The 19,178-nt window shown below is 33.6% G+C and overlaps 1 protein-coding gene across 1 annotated transcript; it reads right to left on the reverse strand.

Annotated features, from left to right (window-relative positions):
• Positions 1 to 239: 239 nt before the first annotated feature.
• On the reverse strand, positions 240 to 13,637 carry LOC112509455 (sulfate transporter 4.1, chloroplastic-like). Its single transcript, XM_025114421.1, has 17 exons — positions 13,320 to 13,637; positions 12,204 to 12,252; positions 10,995 to 11,193; positions 10,429 to 10,597; positions 9,177 to 9,242; positions 8,993 to 9,100; positions 7,986 to 8,093; positions 7,834 to 7,899; positions 6,483 to 6,543; positions 6,226 to 6,353; positions 5,903 to 5,944; positions 3,802 to 3,918; positions 3,514 to 3,565; positions 2,507 to 2,645; positions 2,343 to 2,431; positions 1,612 to 1,688; positions 240 to 835 (listed from the first exon to the last, which is right to left on the reverse strand). The coding sequence occupies exons 1-17, from the start codon at positions 13,635 to 13,637 to the stop codon at positions 521 to 523; spliced, it is 2,103 nt and encodes a 700-aa protein (XP_024970189.1). The 3' UTR covers positions 240 to 520.
• Positions 13,638 to 19,178: the final 5,541 nt, after the last annotated feature.

The following is a 19,178-nucleotide window of genomic DNA, read 5'->3' on the forward strand; positions in this document are numbered from 1 at the left end:
ACTCTTCTAGTTTTAAGTAATATACATCAATAAACAGTACTTCATGCATAAAAAATGATTTTCAAGAGTTTTTGTCAAATGTTTTATAATATAATATAGATATATGAAATACAAACTTGTCATCTTCAAAAACACCATGGGCTCGTGAAGAATTGACATTGCTACCAAGTCAGGCTCACAACATTTAGAACACAACAAACCAGATAGAAAATATGCAAGTCGTTTGGTACCCAAATGTTGTACACAAAGATGCACACTTTTGTCATTCAAACCCATACCAATGAGCTTTGCTACATTTTCATAGACCATACAAAAAATTATAGTTTGCGAAATATACACACCAATGATCATCACCCTCAAAATGTTCACAGCCAGGCAACACGACACCAGGCGAAGCCAGGAATTATGCACAACACAAACAGCTTACAGAAACTAAGAATCCTAGAAAGAATCATGGTCACAAGAATATATTATATGATTCGGAGTTTAATGCAAATGAATAGTAATATATGATGTGAAATCATTTGTGAGATTTTCGTGATAACAATGGTTCCAGTTGAGGGTCGGAATCTTTAGATATTACGGTATCTCTTTCACCCGATTCCATTTCAGATGTCGATAAATCCTCCTTCCTTCTCATGCCTAATCTTTCTAAGAATCTCGAAGTTTTGTCCAGAGATGATTCGGGAACTTTTGGTGCAGTCGGGACATGCTGAAGGCATACTTGAACCGCGTCATGCACTCTCACAAAACACCATTCTTTACCCACTTGATCGATGAATCCAGATTTTGTTAGCGTCAAGAGTACATCTTTGTTCGGGTTGGCAATAGCTATCTGCATCATAATTAAATCATAAAATTGCTTAATGTCTTCATATGATAAAAAGTAAACTTCACCCATCCATCCCATGAAAATTGTAGTATTTGATTTATGATCATAAATGGATGTATATCTGAAAATTCATGTCCATCCAAACCCATATCTTGTTTATGTAATTTGATTGAAAAATAAGAACATACAACATCCAAATTCGATTTTCATTTGAGAAATTGATCAAAATAGCCAATCTTTTCCGACCAACTTCACTTTTTAGCCGCTTAGAACCTCTTCTCAAAATAGCCAAAGTTTACACAGAAATTTGAATCCTTAAGCAGAAAATTGAAAAAACAAAATCTGCATAAAGATTCAAATTTCTGTGTAAACTTTGGCTATTTTGAGAAGAGGTTCTAAGCGGCTAAAAAGTTAATTTGGATGATGGGATTGACTATTTTGGTCCATTTCACTTTTCATTTGCATCCAATAAAAACATACATGTACAAGATATGGACATGATACGATTTGACCCGTATACACTCCTAGTTTGACTAGGCATATAGTTCTTGGAAAGTGTTTGACTACTTGTCAAATGTTCAGAATATATTTAGAATTTTAGATGGTGTCATAGAATAAGGTAATCTAAGAATATTAAGTTTTTTGGTACTGATAACTGATAAGTATAGGCAGGTAGGTAATTATTATGACTTTTGGAAAAATGGAAAAGGTTGAGATGTGCTAAATGTTGCATATTACAAAGGAGTGAGTAGAAGTTCTTAGCAAGAAATATTGTGTACCTTGATGTCTCTTGAGTTGTATTCTTGAAACAAATCTTTTAGTGCTTCAACTGCACTGGAGTCCACATAAGTAACAGCTGAAAAAGACATGAAATTAGATGAATACAAAAGCTACAGCATAGGAATGTGCAATTAGTCAGACCGACCCATGGCTGAAGATGGAAGAAAACAATTACATGTAAAACATCGGAAAAATATCATAAGTTGCAGACGGATGTTTATTCACTTTACGCTAGTGCAGAATATCCGTATAGGATAAAGACAGATAAGAAAAGAAAGATACGTCAAATTACATAGATTTTGTTATATTTGATGATGTTTCCATTTCGTTTACATATTCGAACAAAAAGATTTTATCAATTATATCCTTATATATTCAGAATCATATCAATTACATCACCATTGTCCAATTTTAATCAAATTAAAAACGAGCATACATGACCAAGGGACAAAACAATGGCAGGAAGAACAATTTAATTAACAAGGAGAATTTAACTGTGCAAACATTATTGATAACTTCTTTTAGTAAATTCAATTAAAATTGAGCAAAAGTGATGTAATTGATATGATTGTGAAATTAGTACAATGATATTTTTGTCTATTTTGCTAACAAACTTTCCGGTTGCATCTAAGTAGTTGAAAGATTTGCTGCATTTAGTTTGGGACGAAGGGAGTAACAATATATGTTCTTGTATGCAATAAAAACAAATTAATAACTGATATAAACGTACGTGCCATCTCCAAGATTACAAAATATATTCTTTCAACTTCTGGTCCCCGTTTGCAAGATTGATCAACCACGAGTTCAAACTCCCGCAGCCTGAAAATATATATAAAAAAAAGTTCAGAAGTTATTTAGCAAAAGCTAGCATCTGATTAAGTCACTTTATTTTACCTGTCTTTTATATAGCTTGTATTGGCAAAGTAGATAGGTGCATCAATTCGAACAATTACAATGCCATTGTATGTATATGCTTCTGGGTATTGTTGGATGTTCCTATAAACGGTGGTGCCAGGAAGTCGCCCCAACACAGCTGCAATCACATATGCATGTTATACAAATAAATAAGGTAACGCACCAAACATAAGCTCCAATAACCCTGTATACAAAAAATTGACAACTGATTTGTTGTGTTAGAAGAAATTAACAGTTTAGGCTCTAAAGGTCAAATTTCAGGCTGTAAGCAAGTAGGTGATGTTTGTAATTTGAATCTCCAAATACGTTTTCTATCTCGACCATCATTTATCTCCAAAACTCCGCCCTCTTAAGAAGTACAAATGACGTTTGGAGGAATGTTTCCGGAAATGAGAAAATCAGTGTGCTGGCACACTTTTAGAGGACCATAGTGTGTGTGTGTATATATATATATAGGCAAAAGCAGTTAATTACTATAGTGTATATATAGGCAAAAGCAGTTGATTACAATAGTACTATTAAAATGGTTTTCTGTATGTGTATGCCAAGTCTGGATTCTGGAAATAACTGAAACGTTTAAGATGGACAAAGGGTTTTAGGAATATGATTAAGTAAAAAAGGTGACGCTGAGATAAAGTTGATGCTGTTGTCAAGATTGAAAGATTCACAAACCATCAAAGGACAAACTGCAGCAAGGGGGCATGCTGTCTACATATGCTTGTTCCTTTATATATATATATATATATATATATATATATATATATATTCCAGAAAGAATGGGACTAGAAAGAAAACAACCAAAAGAATCAAATGAAAAGAAACCCATAGCCAAACAAACAAGAAACACCCGGATGCCAACAAGGAGTCCCGAACCCACAACCTTGGGGTTCAAGAGATATGAATGGTACCAGATGAGACTTAAAGACACTGGCTGTTCCTTCATATATTGTTGAAAGCCAAATTACAAATAAATATAAAAAGCTTACCAATATGTGGATTTGCTGATTCATGGATCACGAAAGCAAGAGAAAGACCAACCTACATATATATCAAAACACCAACAGTCGATTAGATTAGTGATTTTCAAGACCTAATTCCTTGCAGAATGTTCTTCACACACACCAATAGTGTGTTATAATTTGTCTGGACAAGTTAAAAACATCAGAAAATCAGCACAGTACCAATAGTTCTACCCAAGCAACAGACAAGGTATGCTACTATCATATAAAACTTGAAAGCCTGATAAGGAATCCGGATACTGTATATATGCTCACCCCAACAAGGACACCAATCTCGATCCCAAGGAACAACGTTGTTGTACTAGTAACTGCCCAAAGAAAAAAATCTTTTTTATCTACCCGCCATAAAAATATAGCCTCATCATAATCCACCTTTAACAAACAAGCAATCAAGAATTAGGATCAGAGTAAGGAAACAAGAATAAATTATTCGCAGTAGCTGTTCAAATCAAAGAGGGTACAAGAAAGTTATAGAAGAATCAGATTATGACCATAAATGAGTTTTAGGGTATGTAATACAGTTACTCTTTAATTGATTCTGGAAAGTCAAGCAACTGTTTATGCTTGATAGTCTAGGTTAAGACAACGTCATTGTCATACAGTAAAAGGGAACAATGTGGGTATATGATACCGTACAACTAAACGTGAAAAGTGGCATCACATTACTAAAAGAAACTAGGAGAAGATACAATGGGTAGGCATTGTGTAAATAACAATTCAACGGACTCTAGTTGAACAAACAAAAGGTTATAATCCTCTTACTTTTTGGAATTGGTAAAGTTTCCAGATTATAAGTTATTACTTACAGCTCATCGGATTCAAATACTACAGTAGAAGTACTATAAACATCCCCAAGAAATAAGAGATTTATTAATTCATAAACCAAAATCATAGAAGCAATTGTCAAAAGTCAAAACTAGAAACCTTTTTAAAAAAGAAGTCCTGTTACAAGAGAAGCCATAGAACAGTACATCTTCTCACATACGTTGCAAGTACATAAAAAACAAAATGGAGAAAAAGGCTTGAAAGCATGTCCAGAAGATTACATGGAGTATGGATAAGGTATATGCACTGAATATCGATAATTAATAATTAGATAGTGTTGCCCTTTTCGTAGATAGCACACCTAGAAAGGCTTCACAGACCCCTATAATTTATGGTTGGCTACACTATCTCATCGAAGTTGGTTCCGGGGGAGGCCAGGTCAAATGTCCATAGTCATTTTTCCTCTAGAGATTACGAAAAACAAATGTAGACCACATATCTAATTTGTGCCATTAATTAGATTGATATCTTAAATGTGTCTAGTTGCATGTTCACTTCACCTGTACCATTAGAACCTTCCTTGTTTCGTTGTTTTATCATCTATACCATCCATTTTATACATTAGACTAGAAATCAATAATCACAAACCAAAATATTGATACCTACCATGAGCTATCCAGCTAAATAACCAAGCTAAGGTAAAGAGAAAACCAGGATTGACAAATCAAGCATCCATATTTACTAAACTAATCAATCAGAAGTAAAAATCCCCATGCTAATTCATTGTAACTCAACATCAAGAGAGCATAGTTGAAGAAAGGCAAAAAAGTTGGAATCTGACAAGTCCAGATCAAAAATTGTAGGCTGTCAATCTGCTAAGATGTAAAGATGAAGGATGGAAGCTACCATAGAAGTCCAGATGCGGTAGTAGGAGGTGATGCCAATCACTGGGACCATGAGACCAGATGCACACCAGACTCATTGAACTGGTACTCGGCCATGACTAGGGTGTCTTGATGGAGTACCAAAGGCGATATGCCATAGAAATCTGAGACACAAGGACACAACAAGCTGCTTTTTGCAGCTAAACGTGGTGGGAACCACGGTTTGTTGGTTCAAAGAGACATGGATCAGTTACCATGGAAATAGAAGGGACCAAAAAAGTTACATCTACTACTAACTACAACTAATATAGAGGATTCGTATGGTTAAACCTATGGGCCCAGATGTAAAGAAGATATCTACAATCCTAGATGTCTAGCAGTAATCATCCTGTCAAATTAGACTTCCTTAGACGGATATCGAACTACTTCTTGGATTATGAGGATTAGAAGGAAAACGGTTACCAAAATGTATGGTAGAGCTATGTTGAAATGCATAAAGCAACTTTCAATGTCAATATCTCATGGTTCACTCTTTTCTGTTCTAAAGCCTCCCACTCGTTCTTACCATTCAAGAAGGACAAACATTAACTGCAGCTGATAAAGTGGGTTCAAGAATATGCCAATGCTTTCATAACAAGATCATTTAGCATTTATATTAGAGACTGAACAGTAAGAAAGTAATCAGACCCATTAGAGGATATACTTACCAGCCCAATTACAGCAGAGATTACAATAGCAGCAAGAGCACACTGCAAAAGTGAACAAAAGAACACAAAAGGCTTAGTCCATATGGAAATATGTGCCAACAGAAAGATAACAAGGCTTTCCGATTTCTAGTTTCATAAATTGCTAACACAACATCAATAGGATCATTCTGGAACAGATCTGGTTTCTGAAGTTCAATTAGCAGGATAAGAGATCATTGGAAGAAGGACCATCAAAATAATTTACAGCAATCTATACCCATCACAATTCCTGTGGCATGTATTCAAACAATGGTGTCATAAATGCAGAGAAAATGGGAGCATACCTGAGGTATAAATTCAAATAATGGTGTCATAAACAACAGAGCACAAGCCATAATAATGCCCATGACAATTCCTGATAAACCAGTTTTTGCTCCACTTTCATGATTAACTGCTGACCTTGAGAAGGAACCTATACAACATATTTAGGAGAAACTGTTCCTTCAGAAGTATATCAACAAGTAAAAAATTATAGAGTGTAACAAGTGATCTAATTGTTATCAGATTTGACCACAAAAGGTCTCCTATGCACCAATCTCACCTGTTGACGGATATGCTGAGAAAAAGGACCCACAAATATTGGCCACACCAAGACCAAATAACTGTCAAAAAGCATTGATGTGTTAGCAGCGATTCATAAACAGTTTCATCCTTCGAAAATGAAGTACCACCTAATCAATAACTTACACCAGCTATATATCAATTTTAATCAATGAAACACCACCACTCATCTCAATAAAAGCCAGTATCCCAATTTTTAATCACAAATTCACACTGCACAAGCAAGCATGATAACAAAGTCCACTAGAAGGAAATTATCACGCTACATATGTTTTCTATAGGGCTGGGGTTTCTAATATCTCTTCGGGTGGAAGTAGGGGGCAGGTAGGAAATAAGGAAATACCCCCTATTTGGTATAGAATATAAATATGTTTGCTTCAATATTGAATCTAATGAGATTAATAAGGAAATACCTCCCGTTTGATACCAACAATAATATTCCAACTTGCAAAGAGAAAAGCACGTAAAGAGTGGTTTTGCCAGATTTTATAAGAGGATGAACCCTTGAGTTAAGGGCTTTAACTGAGTAAGGCATTCTTACTCCTCATAAAGGAAACATGTTGATAGTTTACATTGCATGCATATTAATTTTCTCCCTGCGAGAAAAGCTGGATCATATGATCGATTTTTGATGGCCATCAGTCCATCATTTCATCAAATGATCCATGTATAGTTTTAATTTAGAGTATCATAACTAATTTTGGTTATTATGAATTTAACAGACATGCAAAGGTCCCAGCTTTAGACCACTTAACCATGAAAATAGTAAATTGGTCAGAACTCATCTAAAGGTAATATGAGGTATCATAAGCATGATAAGGGAGCAAGTGTAAAAGATATAGAACGCATAAAGATCATTCATAGTCTGTGGGAAAAAAATTCATGAACCAAAATATTGGCATTCATTTGTTAACATGCATACCCCATACGTCAATAGCTTAAAGGGAGACCAATTTCATACTGTAATGGTACAGAAAAGCTTCACAAGAGTCTTGGATGCACAAGCATATAAGAAGCAGTTTAAGCTGTACTTAAGTCCTGTAAATCCCTGTCATATGCTCTCACAAATGCTGCATAAAAGATGTTTTAGAATACAAGTATAGCTCAAGTTTTACAAACCCAGCCTTTTTATCTTGTAGCCATACTGGCCTATCATTACCTTAGAAAACTATTACCTTGAATTGATCTAACATGCTAAGATGTCACTATTTATTGTCCGTGTAAACAATATTATTTCAGCAATCCTTCTTTTCTGTCCCTATGGTTATACATAATTACTGAACAATAATAATACAACCTTGAGCAATGGTGTTTTTCCTCAAAAAACGCACCTCTTGATTTGAGTCAAGTTCATATCCATTCTTTGCTGCCAGGGCTTTAGCAATCCCCACAGATTCCTGTAGTGCAGACGCGAAGTCATTACATGGTTAAAACAATAAAACAGGTAAAGATTATAGCCAATTACAGAAGAATCTTCTATTACCAGTATAGCCACACCAGTAATGAGAAGTGAAGTCGGGATTAAGGACTTCAGATGACTGAACTCTTTAGGGATGGAAAATGGTGGAAGCCCTTGAGGTATATCTCCTACCTGAATTTTTTTATAGAAAAGCTTTTATCATGAGCATGTCACAGTACAGGGCAATCAAATTGATGTCCAGGTAGGAACAGAAAATACAAAAATGTTCATCCCCTTTGGACTTAAGTTTCAGAAATGAAACTTCACTTGGTACTATAAGAACAATAATATAAAAAGGTAAAGAGAGTATACAGTTTTCTTAGAGAAACAACATATTCACGAATTTATATTTAATTTAGCTTCTATGTATCAGCAATTCAACAAGCCCTTGCATTAATTTCACTAATTATTCTAACTTACCCCAAACAGTTACAGCTGGAAATCACATGAAACAACTCCTACAATCCCACTTTGCTCAAGATTGTAGTACATAGTTCATTTGCTTGAGATTTAATAATACTAGACTTGGCAGCAACTCAACATAAAACAACCAAAGAAGATTCAATGATAAAAATGAAAATGCCTATTTTAAAGAAGCAGGGAATCAGAGTTGTGCATAAAGACAAACCACTGGCTGTGATGGCCTCCATGGGAATACACATAGACAATACATCAAAACTGAAGAAGGTCCATTAAGTATCATTAAACTGAAATTATAAAAATGTTACTTTGTTCCAAACAAATAAGTAAATCAAAGGCATGTAAATTAGTGTTGTGATCAGATCTTGGTGAGATACAAATACATATGAAGGCCAAAACATAGAAACCCGTAATAATCTGAACCCCACAAGCAAAAAACAAAAATAAAATAATAATAATAACAAACTAAACTAAACTAAAAATCCAATTTTCAGGTTCTTGGTTAATTATCAACAGTTTAGTGGATATATAATATACATGAACATTCTCATTGATTTCCTTTATAAGTTCAGTTCCAGTACTTCATAAAAAGCTTCTCTCATTATTCTCACCAAAGAAATGGAAGAGGGATGAAATATTTTCACAAAGGCTGTACCCAGAACAACAGCAGTGAGGGGACCGCCTGCTCGCAGATACCGCAATTTCTTCCTTGTTTTCCCCTGTACTTGGAACCATCTAAGTTAGAAAGCGCAGGTACAATGGATAAATGTAACTCAATAGGAAGAAAGTGTGTACCAAATGTTTCATGACCAAAATAATTGCTAGGATAGAGGACCCCATCATGAAAGGAGGCCATGAGAACTACAAGCAATTTTTTTTTGCCAATGGTTAGAAAAAAGTTATACAAATAATGCTAAACAAAGCAGAAACGGAAATACATTACAAGAAATAAGAGCAAGAGACACATGACTCAGAATCAAGGACCTATGAACATAGCAATGTAAAGTAATCTTTTTAACTTTGAGTAACTCGCATGGTAATACATTGTGGCAAGTTCATGCTGTTCAATTAGAACATTTCCTGTTTAAAGAAAACATACTACAGATAAGAGTGTAGAGTTAATCTTAGTTACAACCTGCACCATATTACAAAAAGTGGAATTGTGATGTAAGCATCCCAATGGGGAGGCTAGAAAACATGTTGCTATTTGTGAATGATGTCTTACAAGGATCCATGAAACATAGCCCACAACTCCACATGTAATTTGTTTTTCTTCTTTTCTGAGAAGGCTCCATGTGTTCCAACTTCTACTGATGAGAAAGAGATGTAAACAACAGAATTTCCATAGGACTCTCATGGACTATCATATTTGAGTTCCAGTCATGCACTAGTGCAACTTATATAGGAAATTTGATTCCCCCTCCACCCCCCCCCCCCCCTTTTTGTCTTGTGATTATCCCTAACCCCAATGTGAGTTTTTATATTTTGATTTGTGGCTTTGGGCCTTCCCTGCGCAGTTTAGACGGAAGGCGAAGAAGGCCTCCTAGGCTTTTAGTTTAATGTTTTTATTCAGTGGACGTAGTTATTGGTTCGGGTCGAAGAAGCAATGTCACTCGATCCTTATCAAACTGATTGCATGTCCTATGGGGAAAAAGCTTTATTGCTGCTAAGATTACACTCACTAAAAAGCTCTGGCTCGTGTAATTAACAAATAGAAATGGTAAAAAATGATAGGTAGAGATAATAGAGTGGCCTACCCAATATGCAAGAAAGCAAGGGTAATTTTGCTAGTTCTGTTGAAGAGCTTTAAAGAATGTCAATTATCTTGGAAGTTCAACAGGGAAAGTCTTGCCATTCCACAGGTACAGAGAAAGTAAAAAACTAGCACGGGCACTCTGAAGTTCATGAGGCATACATATTGACTATATGATGGGCCAGTTCATTCTTACTAAAATGTCAAGTAAAACCCAAAACCACTTCCTATGTTTCTGCCTAACAAGATATCAAAARGGCAATACGATATAGCTCCAGGTGAAAAATAGGATACCTTATCTGCTCCTGCAATTATACTCTTGACCAATGGAATTATTTTGCTACTTCTGTCCACACTATATCCCAGGAAATATTTTGCTTGAGATAAGGCAATAACAAAGGCTGAAGCARTTGTAAAGCCAGAAATTACTGAGTGGCTGATAAAACGGATGAGCCATCCAAGCCTATAAYGATTARAAKATACAGAAAAARCACCATCTATTAATAGTAATCACCATCAAGGTGGTAAAAGAAAAGGATTCATATAAATCAAGTTTAACGGGCAAAGAAACACCCAGATGGAGTGAACACCAAACGATTACATCATTCCTCTTCACATTGGTATCAAGAATTAGTAATCTCCACAATTATAAACTTATTCATTAGTTGATACTAATTTTGGAGCGCTAAATGTAAATTTAGGATGTTAAAACTCATCAACTTGGCAAGACTGTGCTTGAGCAAATGAAGATGTATTACATATTGGAAAGCCAACTTAATGAGAAGCATATGGATTTGATCAACAAATAGAAAATGCAGGAGATTGTTTTATAACTAAATAAGTTCAAGAAACAAAAGTACCTCAAGATCCCCATTGTGCATTCTAGAATCCCAACCATGAGTGACAGCAATATCGCAAGTTCTGTATATAATTCAGCAGATGAATCAACATCGCCTAGGACATTAGAGACCAGTAGAGAAACCAATGCTACTGGACCAACAGCAAGCTGGCGGGATGATCCAAATATGGAATACACAAATACAGGAACTAATCCAGTATCTGAAATGAAGGATAAGCAAATCCACAACAGTTAGTGAGACACAAAGAAAGTTGGAAGAAAAAGAACAAACAAATGCTCCATCAATCCAAGCTAAGAGACCTATTCAAAATTCTTAGATTCACAAATGGCCAAAATGTCTATAGAAAGTGAAGGGTGAACATCAGTTGTAGTGGAACATGTAAGTTTCATTTTTGTGAAAATATGTGGAACCCCAAGTTTACTCTCGAAAGAGCCCCTTTAGGAGAAATGGTCCAAGTCTAGCCGAAGTGGAACTCCAACACGCCCCCTCCAAGGAAGGCTAGATGAACATAAATTGTATCAGGGTTCCGAGAGGGGCTAGCCAGAGTGGCAGACTTTGGCTCTGATACCATGTGAAAAATATGTGGAACCCCCAAGTTTACTCTCCAAAAGGGCCTTTGAGGAGAAAAGGGAGGTTCCAACATACATACAGGAGAAATGGTCCAAGTCTAGCCGATGTGGGCTCCAACAATTTTGAACATAGGAACTTCATCCTGAAAGAGTGTCAATCCACTTAAACAAATAGTAACTTGGAAGCAATTCAGGCTTCCCTTTTCAGCCTAACAGCCAATGCATCAACAATGGCTGCTAGGTGGATTGATGAAATATAGCACAGGAAAATTCATAAAGAAAAGGTTCCACTGCCAACTAAGAATATCTCACACACACACTATTCAACTCTCTCCAACAGAATATGTTCAAGTGACGAAAACAAAATTTATGTGAAAATAAATCTTTTGGAACTTGTAGGGGAAAAAGGAATTGTGCAAACACTCCAGATGATAAATACAGGACCATAAATGCTCCATTTAGTGGAATCTGGGATCTTTACATATTGTGTCTTTATCTCCACTTCCTCTAAGTAATATTCATCTTGTGATCACTCAAAATCCTATTCTCCTTACATAAATCTAGCTTATAAAACTATCTATAAGGAGAAAGCCTAGTTATACTGCCTAGTTATACTGTAAGGACCAGATTTTAAACTTACAAAGTCCATATATTGGTTGAAGTCCAGCAAGCTTTGCATATGACATAGACTGCTCATAAGAAACAGAGTAAAGAAAAAAGACGTGGTCAAATATTAATAGCAAATAATCTATTATATAACAAACATCACCAGCCAGCAGTAGGTAATTAATGAAATTCGTTAGAGTTTCTAAAGAGGAGAACGCCTCTTAGGTTTAGGAACAAGATTCTCAGCCTTCCAAACTAAAAATAACGTATTAGAGCTTAAAAGCACTCTTGTTAAATGGTACAAAAGCAGCAAGATTCGACTAGATATAAGAAATTACTATAACAAGCAGAGAGGCTGTAAAGATAGCATGTGATTATTGCCTCTGCCTAATGTTGTAGCATGTATACATGAGTAAAAGTGGTGCACTCCTAGAAAGAAACATGATATGGTGCCAACAGCCATCAAACCATGGTATCTTGCACATATAAAAGATAAATAAGACCTAATATATGAGCTTTCATTAGCAGATACAAGGTATAACTGTGAAGAAGCAACCTATACAGCATCGATCAACATAAGATCCAGCTGTTGCTTAAATAGTTACATAGAAATCACATATATCAGAACCCTTTAATCATGACCGACAATACTTGAGCAACTTTTTTAAAATTGGCATCTTACCTATTACAATGGAGAAAAACTAAAGCTCATAGTCCATCCACTCGAAGAGCTGAATGGGACTAAGACTAGATAACAAAGCTTAAAGTCGATATTCTAAATTTTATAGATCTGAATGTGATAGATTCCGTGTATAGCTTAACCATAGATATGCCATGATTCTTGAGATGAACTGATTGCTTAAACCTGGCATGTTTATTCATAGAAGTATTGTGAATTTTAACATAGTCATCATATTTTCACTAGATTAATGTTGAAAGGCGTCATTGAACAGTATCCGGCCAATCTTACGCAATAACAACCAACGAAATGCATTATGCATCCCAACCAAATAGAAACAAAATGCCAAGTCTATTTTTCTAGTCAAACACGTTATATCAACTATGAAGCAACGTGAAACAGGAATCCGCAACTGCAACAAAAATCAATCATCCAGTTCTACACGTAAATAACTTCAATTTCCGTTTGTACCTGAGGAACGAGCATGATCCCGACTGTGACGCCGGAGATGAGGTCAGGCTGGAGATTTTCATGCCAATTATAAGTACGAATCCACCGGGAACAAGGGAGGAAGAAATCAATCCAATCAACCGTTTTCATCCGCTTCATCTTCGTTCTCCATCTCGAAAACGGCGAGGAGGGAGACGAAGACGAGGTAGGCGTTGCATCGGCGGCGCTGTATGGGTGCTGGAAAGGTATGACTTTGACGGGACGAGTCGTCACCGTCGCCGGAGTCCTGGCCATGGAGGAGAGGTCCGGTAGACTGGAGGAGGCGTATGTTATCTCCATGCGCACCAAGAGGGAGAACGTATTATGAGGAGTGAAGCCGTCTCCTTTTTAAGATGCATCTCACCTCTGCCGAGTGCCGACTGCCGATTACCACATGTTTTTACCATTTAAAGTCAATTTTTGCTTGTAAAGTTGATTAGTCAACGATCTGTAGGTCCGATTAATCATATTGTTCAATTCATTTCTCAACTAACTTCTTAGTTTGGTTAACTAGTAATAGTTCTACTAAATTAATCATCGACTTTTGATTGGTTTGAGTTTAGACTCTAAAGATAAAAGTGTCTGGAGGTCTCCGGTTTAAATTCAAGGAGGAATCAAAATCTTCTTGTGGCCACGGAGATTCAAATACGGTGATTCCGAACTACCTGCAAAGCAAGTGGTCGTCATGAGATTAGTCGGTTAGATATCCAGGTTAATAAAAAAAAAGTAATTCTACTAAATTATAGCTTTTAAATTGTTAAAAATAGGAATTTTGTTTGCTAAAAAGAAATCTATTTGTTAACGTTTTTAAAACCTTTTAAATGGCTGTATAGTGAATATTGTTTAACAAAAAAAGTTTGTCTCTTAATGGTTCTAAAACCCTCTGAATGATTTTGTATCATAGGTCTTTCTTAACCATTGAGCGTTCTAATTTCATTATAAACAATTACCAAACAATAATATTTCATTTTACACTATATCATAAGAGTCTCTTAATCATTTAAACTGTTTAATCATTATGAATCAAACCATTCAACAATTGTCAAACAGCCCCTTAGAGAAGCAAATAGTAATGAATTATAAATTATAAGAAATGAAAACAAAATTTTAAAACCACAAGAATGAAAGTCATATTTATTTATCAAACCATATAAACGAAAAACACAATTTACTCGTATTTAATTTAAATACATAATTAAATCTAATAAATTTGTGAATTACTGTTAAAATCTTCATTAGTATGATTTGAACTTAATAAAAATAATGTAATTGTAAATGTATCTGGACATTTTTTTTATCTCTTGTTCTTGACAAACATTTATGTAACAACCAAAATGTTTTTACAATTTTACATGATCTTTATTTATCTGCATTTTAGATTTAGCGTATTTATTAATATATATTTGTTTCACAATATATTTGTTGTATATATATTTGTTTTACAATGTGAACCTTTTTTATATGTTTGTGAAATAAAAAATACAACTAAAGTGTTTTATATTGTGAAACGAATACATATAAACAAACATGATATAAGACTTTGTTTCACAAAAATACATTATAAAAGTTCTTACAGTTATCACAATATATGAAGTTCTCAAATGATTAAATTTTTTATTATAAATTTAGGTTGTTCATCTGTGATCAATTTTTTTTTCGTTAGATCACAAAATAACACTGAAATTTCACAACAATTCATTAAATTTGATTTTTTTTTTTTTGTTAAATTATCAATTTTTATTTAATTTAAATATGTACAGGTACAAAATAACGGACCAAGTTTCATAAATGTAACCGGTTAAAAATAAGATACGAAATAATAATTAAGAAAATTAAAATAAAAAAGGATGTCAGATGAACATGCCCACATATGACGTTGTATCTAGACTTGATTACGCTCTAGGTTCATATTCCAAATATGCTATTCTATCTATTTATTTATTTTTTAATAAATAATGGAACAAATGTCTTCCAGAGGTGTTTGATGTATTTTTTGAAAGATATGATTTGATATTATATATTTATTTTTAATAAATAACGATTCCAATAATTTCTTTCCTAAGAAATTTTTTGACATCATTTTTTAATTTAAAAAAAAATTCCGTAACCTATACATAGAGTTAAAAAGAATGCAAACATAAACTTAATAAATATTATATAAGATTTTACACATTATTAATATATTAGCAGTGTACCCGTGCAATGCATCGGATAAGCAAAATTGAAATGGGACAAGCAAAATTGAAATATGGAGGAGAGGAAATAAAGCTTATATCAAATGGGAGCTTTTGAGGCTATTATAGAAGAAAAGGGAGTCTAGGACTCCACTTTTGGTTGCGGTGAAAAATCAGTGTATTAATAAGTTGTATATCATGCATACAATCTTGTAATTAAGAGATTTTTTATTTTGTTCTTTAAAAGCTTGTATTCAATGCATTAAAATTTGTATTTAAGACTTTGGTTTAAATGCTTATTAATGTAATGTATATATATAAGAAGAAAGCGGTCCAATATGATAATTTTAGAAGTTTGTAAAGAGAAAGCAAGTTTGACCCAATTAGGATTTGGTGTTGCATAAACAACTTGTACATTGTGCAAAATATTTTGTAATTAAGAGATTTTTGAATTATTGCATGAAATTATGGTACTCTATGCTTTAAAACTTGTACTTAAGATATAGGTGTAAATGCTTATTAATGTAGTATAGATAATAAACATTATATAAATTTTTACATTATTAAGATAGACTATTATATTATATATGTATATATATACAGATAAAAAGTTATCGAAGTTATACATATTAGCAGTGGGTTGGCAGGTTAGATTGGGTTGAGTTAGGCCTAACCCAATTTCAACCTCTTAAATGGTGGTTTAGTGCTTTGGCAGCTTGACGAGTTAGGTTCAATTAGATTGTTAACAGGTTGGTTTGGACGGGTTGACGGTTTTGTGAACTGTCTTAGAAAAATGTAATTATTGAACACGTAAATAGCAAACTAAAAATAACATCCATGTGAGAAAGGAAATACTGAAATTAAGGTCATGTTTGGCAAACTGCAACCGAAATAAAAATAAATTAAAACTTTGTTCTCGTTCATATTTTAAAACCAACATTTAGAATATTTATTTTGGAAAATCAACTTTCAAAACTTCTCGTTTTAGAATATTTATTTTGAATGTTTGTGTTGGGTCATCGATAGATTTGTTAATAACTCTCCGATTAGTTCTCTAATATTCGTCACATTATACAGTGATAGCTTTGGTTCTTTTACTTGTAAAAGGTTTGATATAAACTTAGTCGGATCAGCAAATCGAAGACTAGTCGATATCTCAAGACTTAGATTGACCGATACGGATCAAGATCTACTATTCGACTTACGCACCAAGCCTTTTCTCCTACTAGCCGATATTCTTTGATCAGATAGTCATCCCGACTATGGGCCGATCATTTGAAGATACTCATGCAGGAACTTTTATGACCAAATCTCACCAACATTATATTTGACAAAGACATTCTCTGAATCACCTGAAAAGGCATGTTTGTCCTAACATACTCTTGATGTGACCTTTCAGATTTGTTCCATTGACATACATTTAATTATATGTTGAATTAGAAAATAAATCTTGCAAGTGGTAAGAGTTCTACGATTGCGAAGATTAAGAAGATTGGGTGAAATTGCTTTCTATTTATGAGTATTTTCAGACGGGGTGGTCGGGTTCGGATGAAAAAATTGAAAATCCGATCGGATTTCGGATATGGAAATCAAGTCCTAATTTTTGGATCTCGGATTTCGGATTGCATTGGGATCGGTATTAAGTTAAGGTCGGTCGGGTTCGGTTTAGTTATAATGCAATATATATATATATATATATATATAATCGATTTTGACGATGAATTCAATCAATTTAGAAGATTGATAAATCGATAGTATGCTTAGAAATTAGAAAAATTCACGACCGGACTAATATTTTTAGAATTTTCAAAAGATAATTAGATAAGTAAGTATATTTATACATGTATATATATTTCGGGTTTTCAGACGGATGCGGTGGCGAAAAATCAAACTCAACCCAAACCCAAATGTTCCCTAAAAAGTCGGTTTTCGAATTTTCGGGTTTTACATAAACACCTTATTTTCGGCTTGGGTTCGGATTTCGAATAATTCAGGTTATATTTTCTTCATCATCGGAGACAAAGGGGTTGTGGATGGGAGAAGACAATAGAAAACTAAAAAGGTTCAAATATATACTAATCAAATATCAACCAACCGATGGTATTTGTAAATGAAAACACAATTGTTGATTTATAAAAAGTAAGGTTATATAAGATTATTAAATAAAATGAATAGGATTTTATTTGATCATTACACAAAATAAAACAATTTGATTTAGCCTATATTATACTATTATTGTTTGAACTCAGTAACTTTTAATTATTATTGTTGATTTCAAACAGTAATTACTAAACCATGATGGCCACCAAATCAAAACACCATCAAACCATACTATACCATCATATCATGGTTTTCGTTGGTTGACGGTTTTTATTTTTTATTTAATGAAAACAAACATGCAAAATGCATTCTTCTTAAGGTTGATTGTTTCGGGTAGGTATATATAATTTTAAATAATATTTTAATTAAATTCATATTCCCAGGGTATTCATGTAATGCAACTAGATATATCTTGATTTTAATATTTATCTCACTCGATGTTATTATATGATCTTATGTAATTTAAAAAAAAACGATGACTTTTTTATTTTTGAATAAAATATATTTTGTGTAATTTTTTAATTATAATTATTATTTAAGTTTAATAACGAAGTAATTTGTATTTTGTTTAGTAATATAATTTTCTTATAAAGATAATAGTTAATTATTTTGTTAGAACTCGATAATTATCCTAATTATATTTTAGATTTTTTATATTTTAAAATGAGATGTTTATTCTCGTATTTGGTTATGTTTATCCGCATTTAGTTATACGAATTCAAATATGGAGCTTTAATAAGTCGTACTTATGCATAATTTACTTGTAATCTTGAATTTTAAGTAATATGCATCAATATACAATACTTCATGCATAAAAAATGGTTTTTAAGAGTTTTTATCAAATGTTTTATAATATAGTATAGATATGAAGTATTATTTAATTAATATGGAAATCATATATTTAATTAAATTCTCATTTAAAACTTCAGTAATCCAGATATTTCGTGATTATCAAGTTTCAACACGAGGTTTTCTTCATCCATCCTTGATGTTTAATACAAATTTTTAGTTTCTGTAACAATTTAAATGTTGCAAATGTTTATTTAAGATTCCTTAAATTATTTATTTAACATTTCCATTACTGTCATTGTACAAGTTCAACTCTTTTTTGTACAATTTGCGTAAAGTATTATGCCCCATCGCTAGAGGGTGCAATTTCAATTAATACACGTGTGTGCATATAAACTGGCCCATTTTATTATAAAAATGGCTCGTCTCGTCGTGACCTTCTCTTGAATTCTCAAAACTTTTGTCGCTCCATGTCCCGAAAATCTAAGGGTTCCTCCGCAAGGTTCGTCCACGAAGGGTAAGTCCGAGCCATTTATACATGATTTTTTTTCTCATACACTACCCCTTCCAATGGGTTTCGAAAGTAACCCATCCAATGGTATTTAACATCCAAAAGACCGCCAAGCCGAAAAATTGGGTGCTATCATATAGCTTTGTATCGACTAAGTTCACAAGATCCATTGATATTCTTGGTATAGTAGATGCTATCATACATAAAATTATACTCAATTCAATTCGATGTTATTGTTGTTGAAAATAACAAAAAGAAAAAGTCCCA

This window comes from Cynara cardunculus, assembly GCF_001531365.2.
Source record: "Cynara cardunculus var. scolymus isolate 2C chromosome LG 3, CcrdV1, whole genome shotgun sequence".
NCBI lineage: Eukaryota > Viridiplantae > Streptophyta > Magnoliopsida > Asterales > Asteraceae > Cynara > Cynara cardunculus.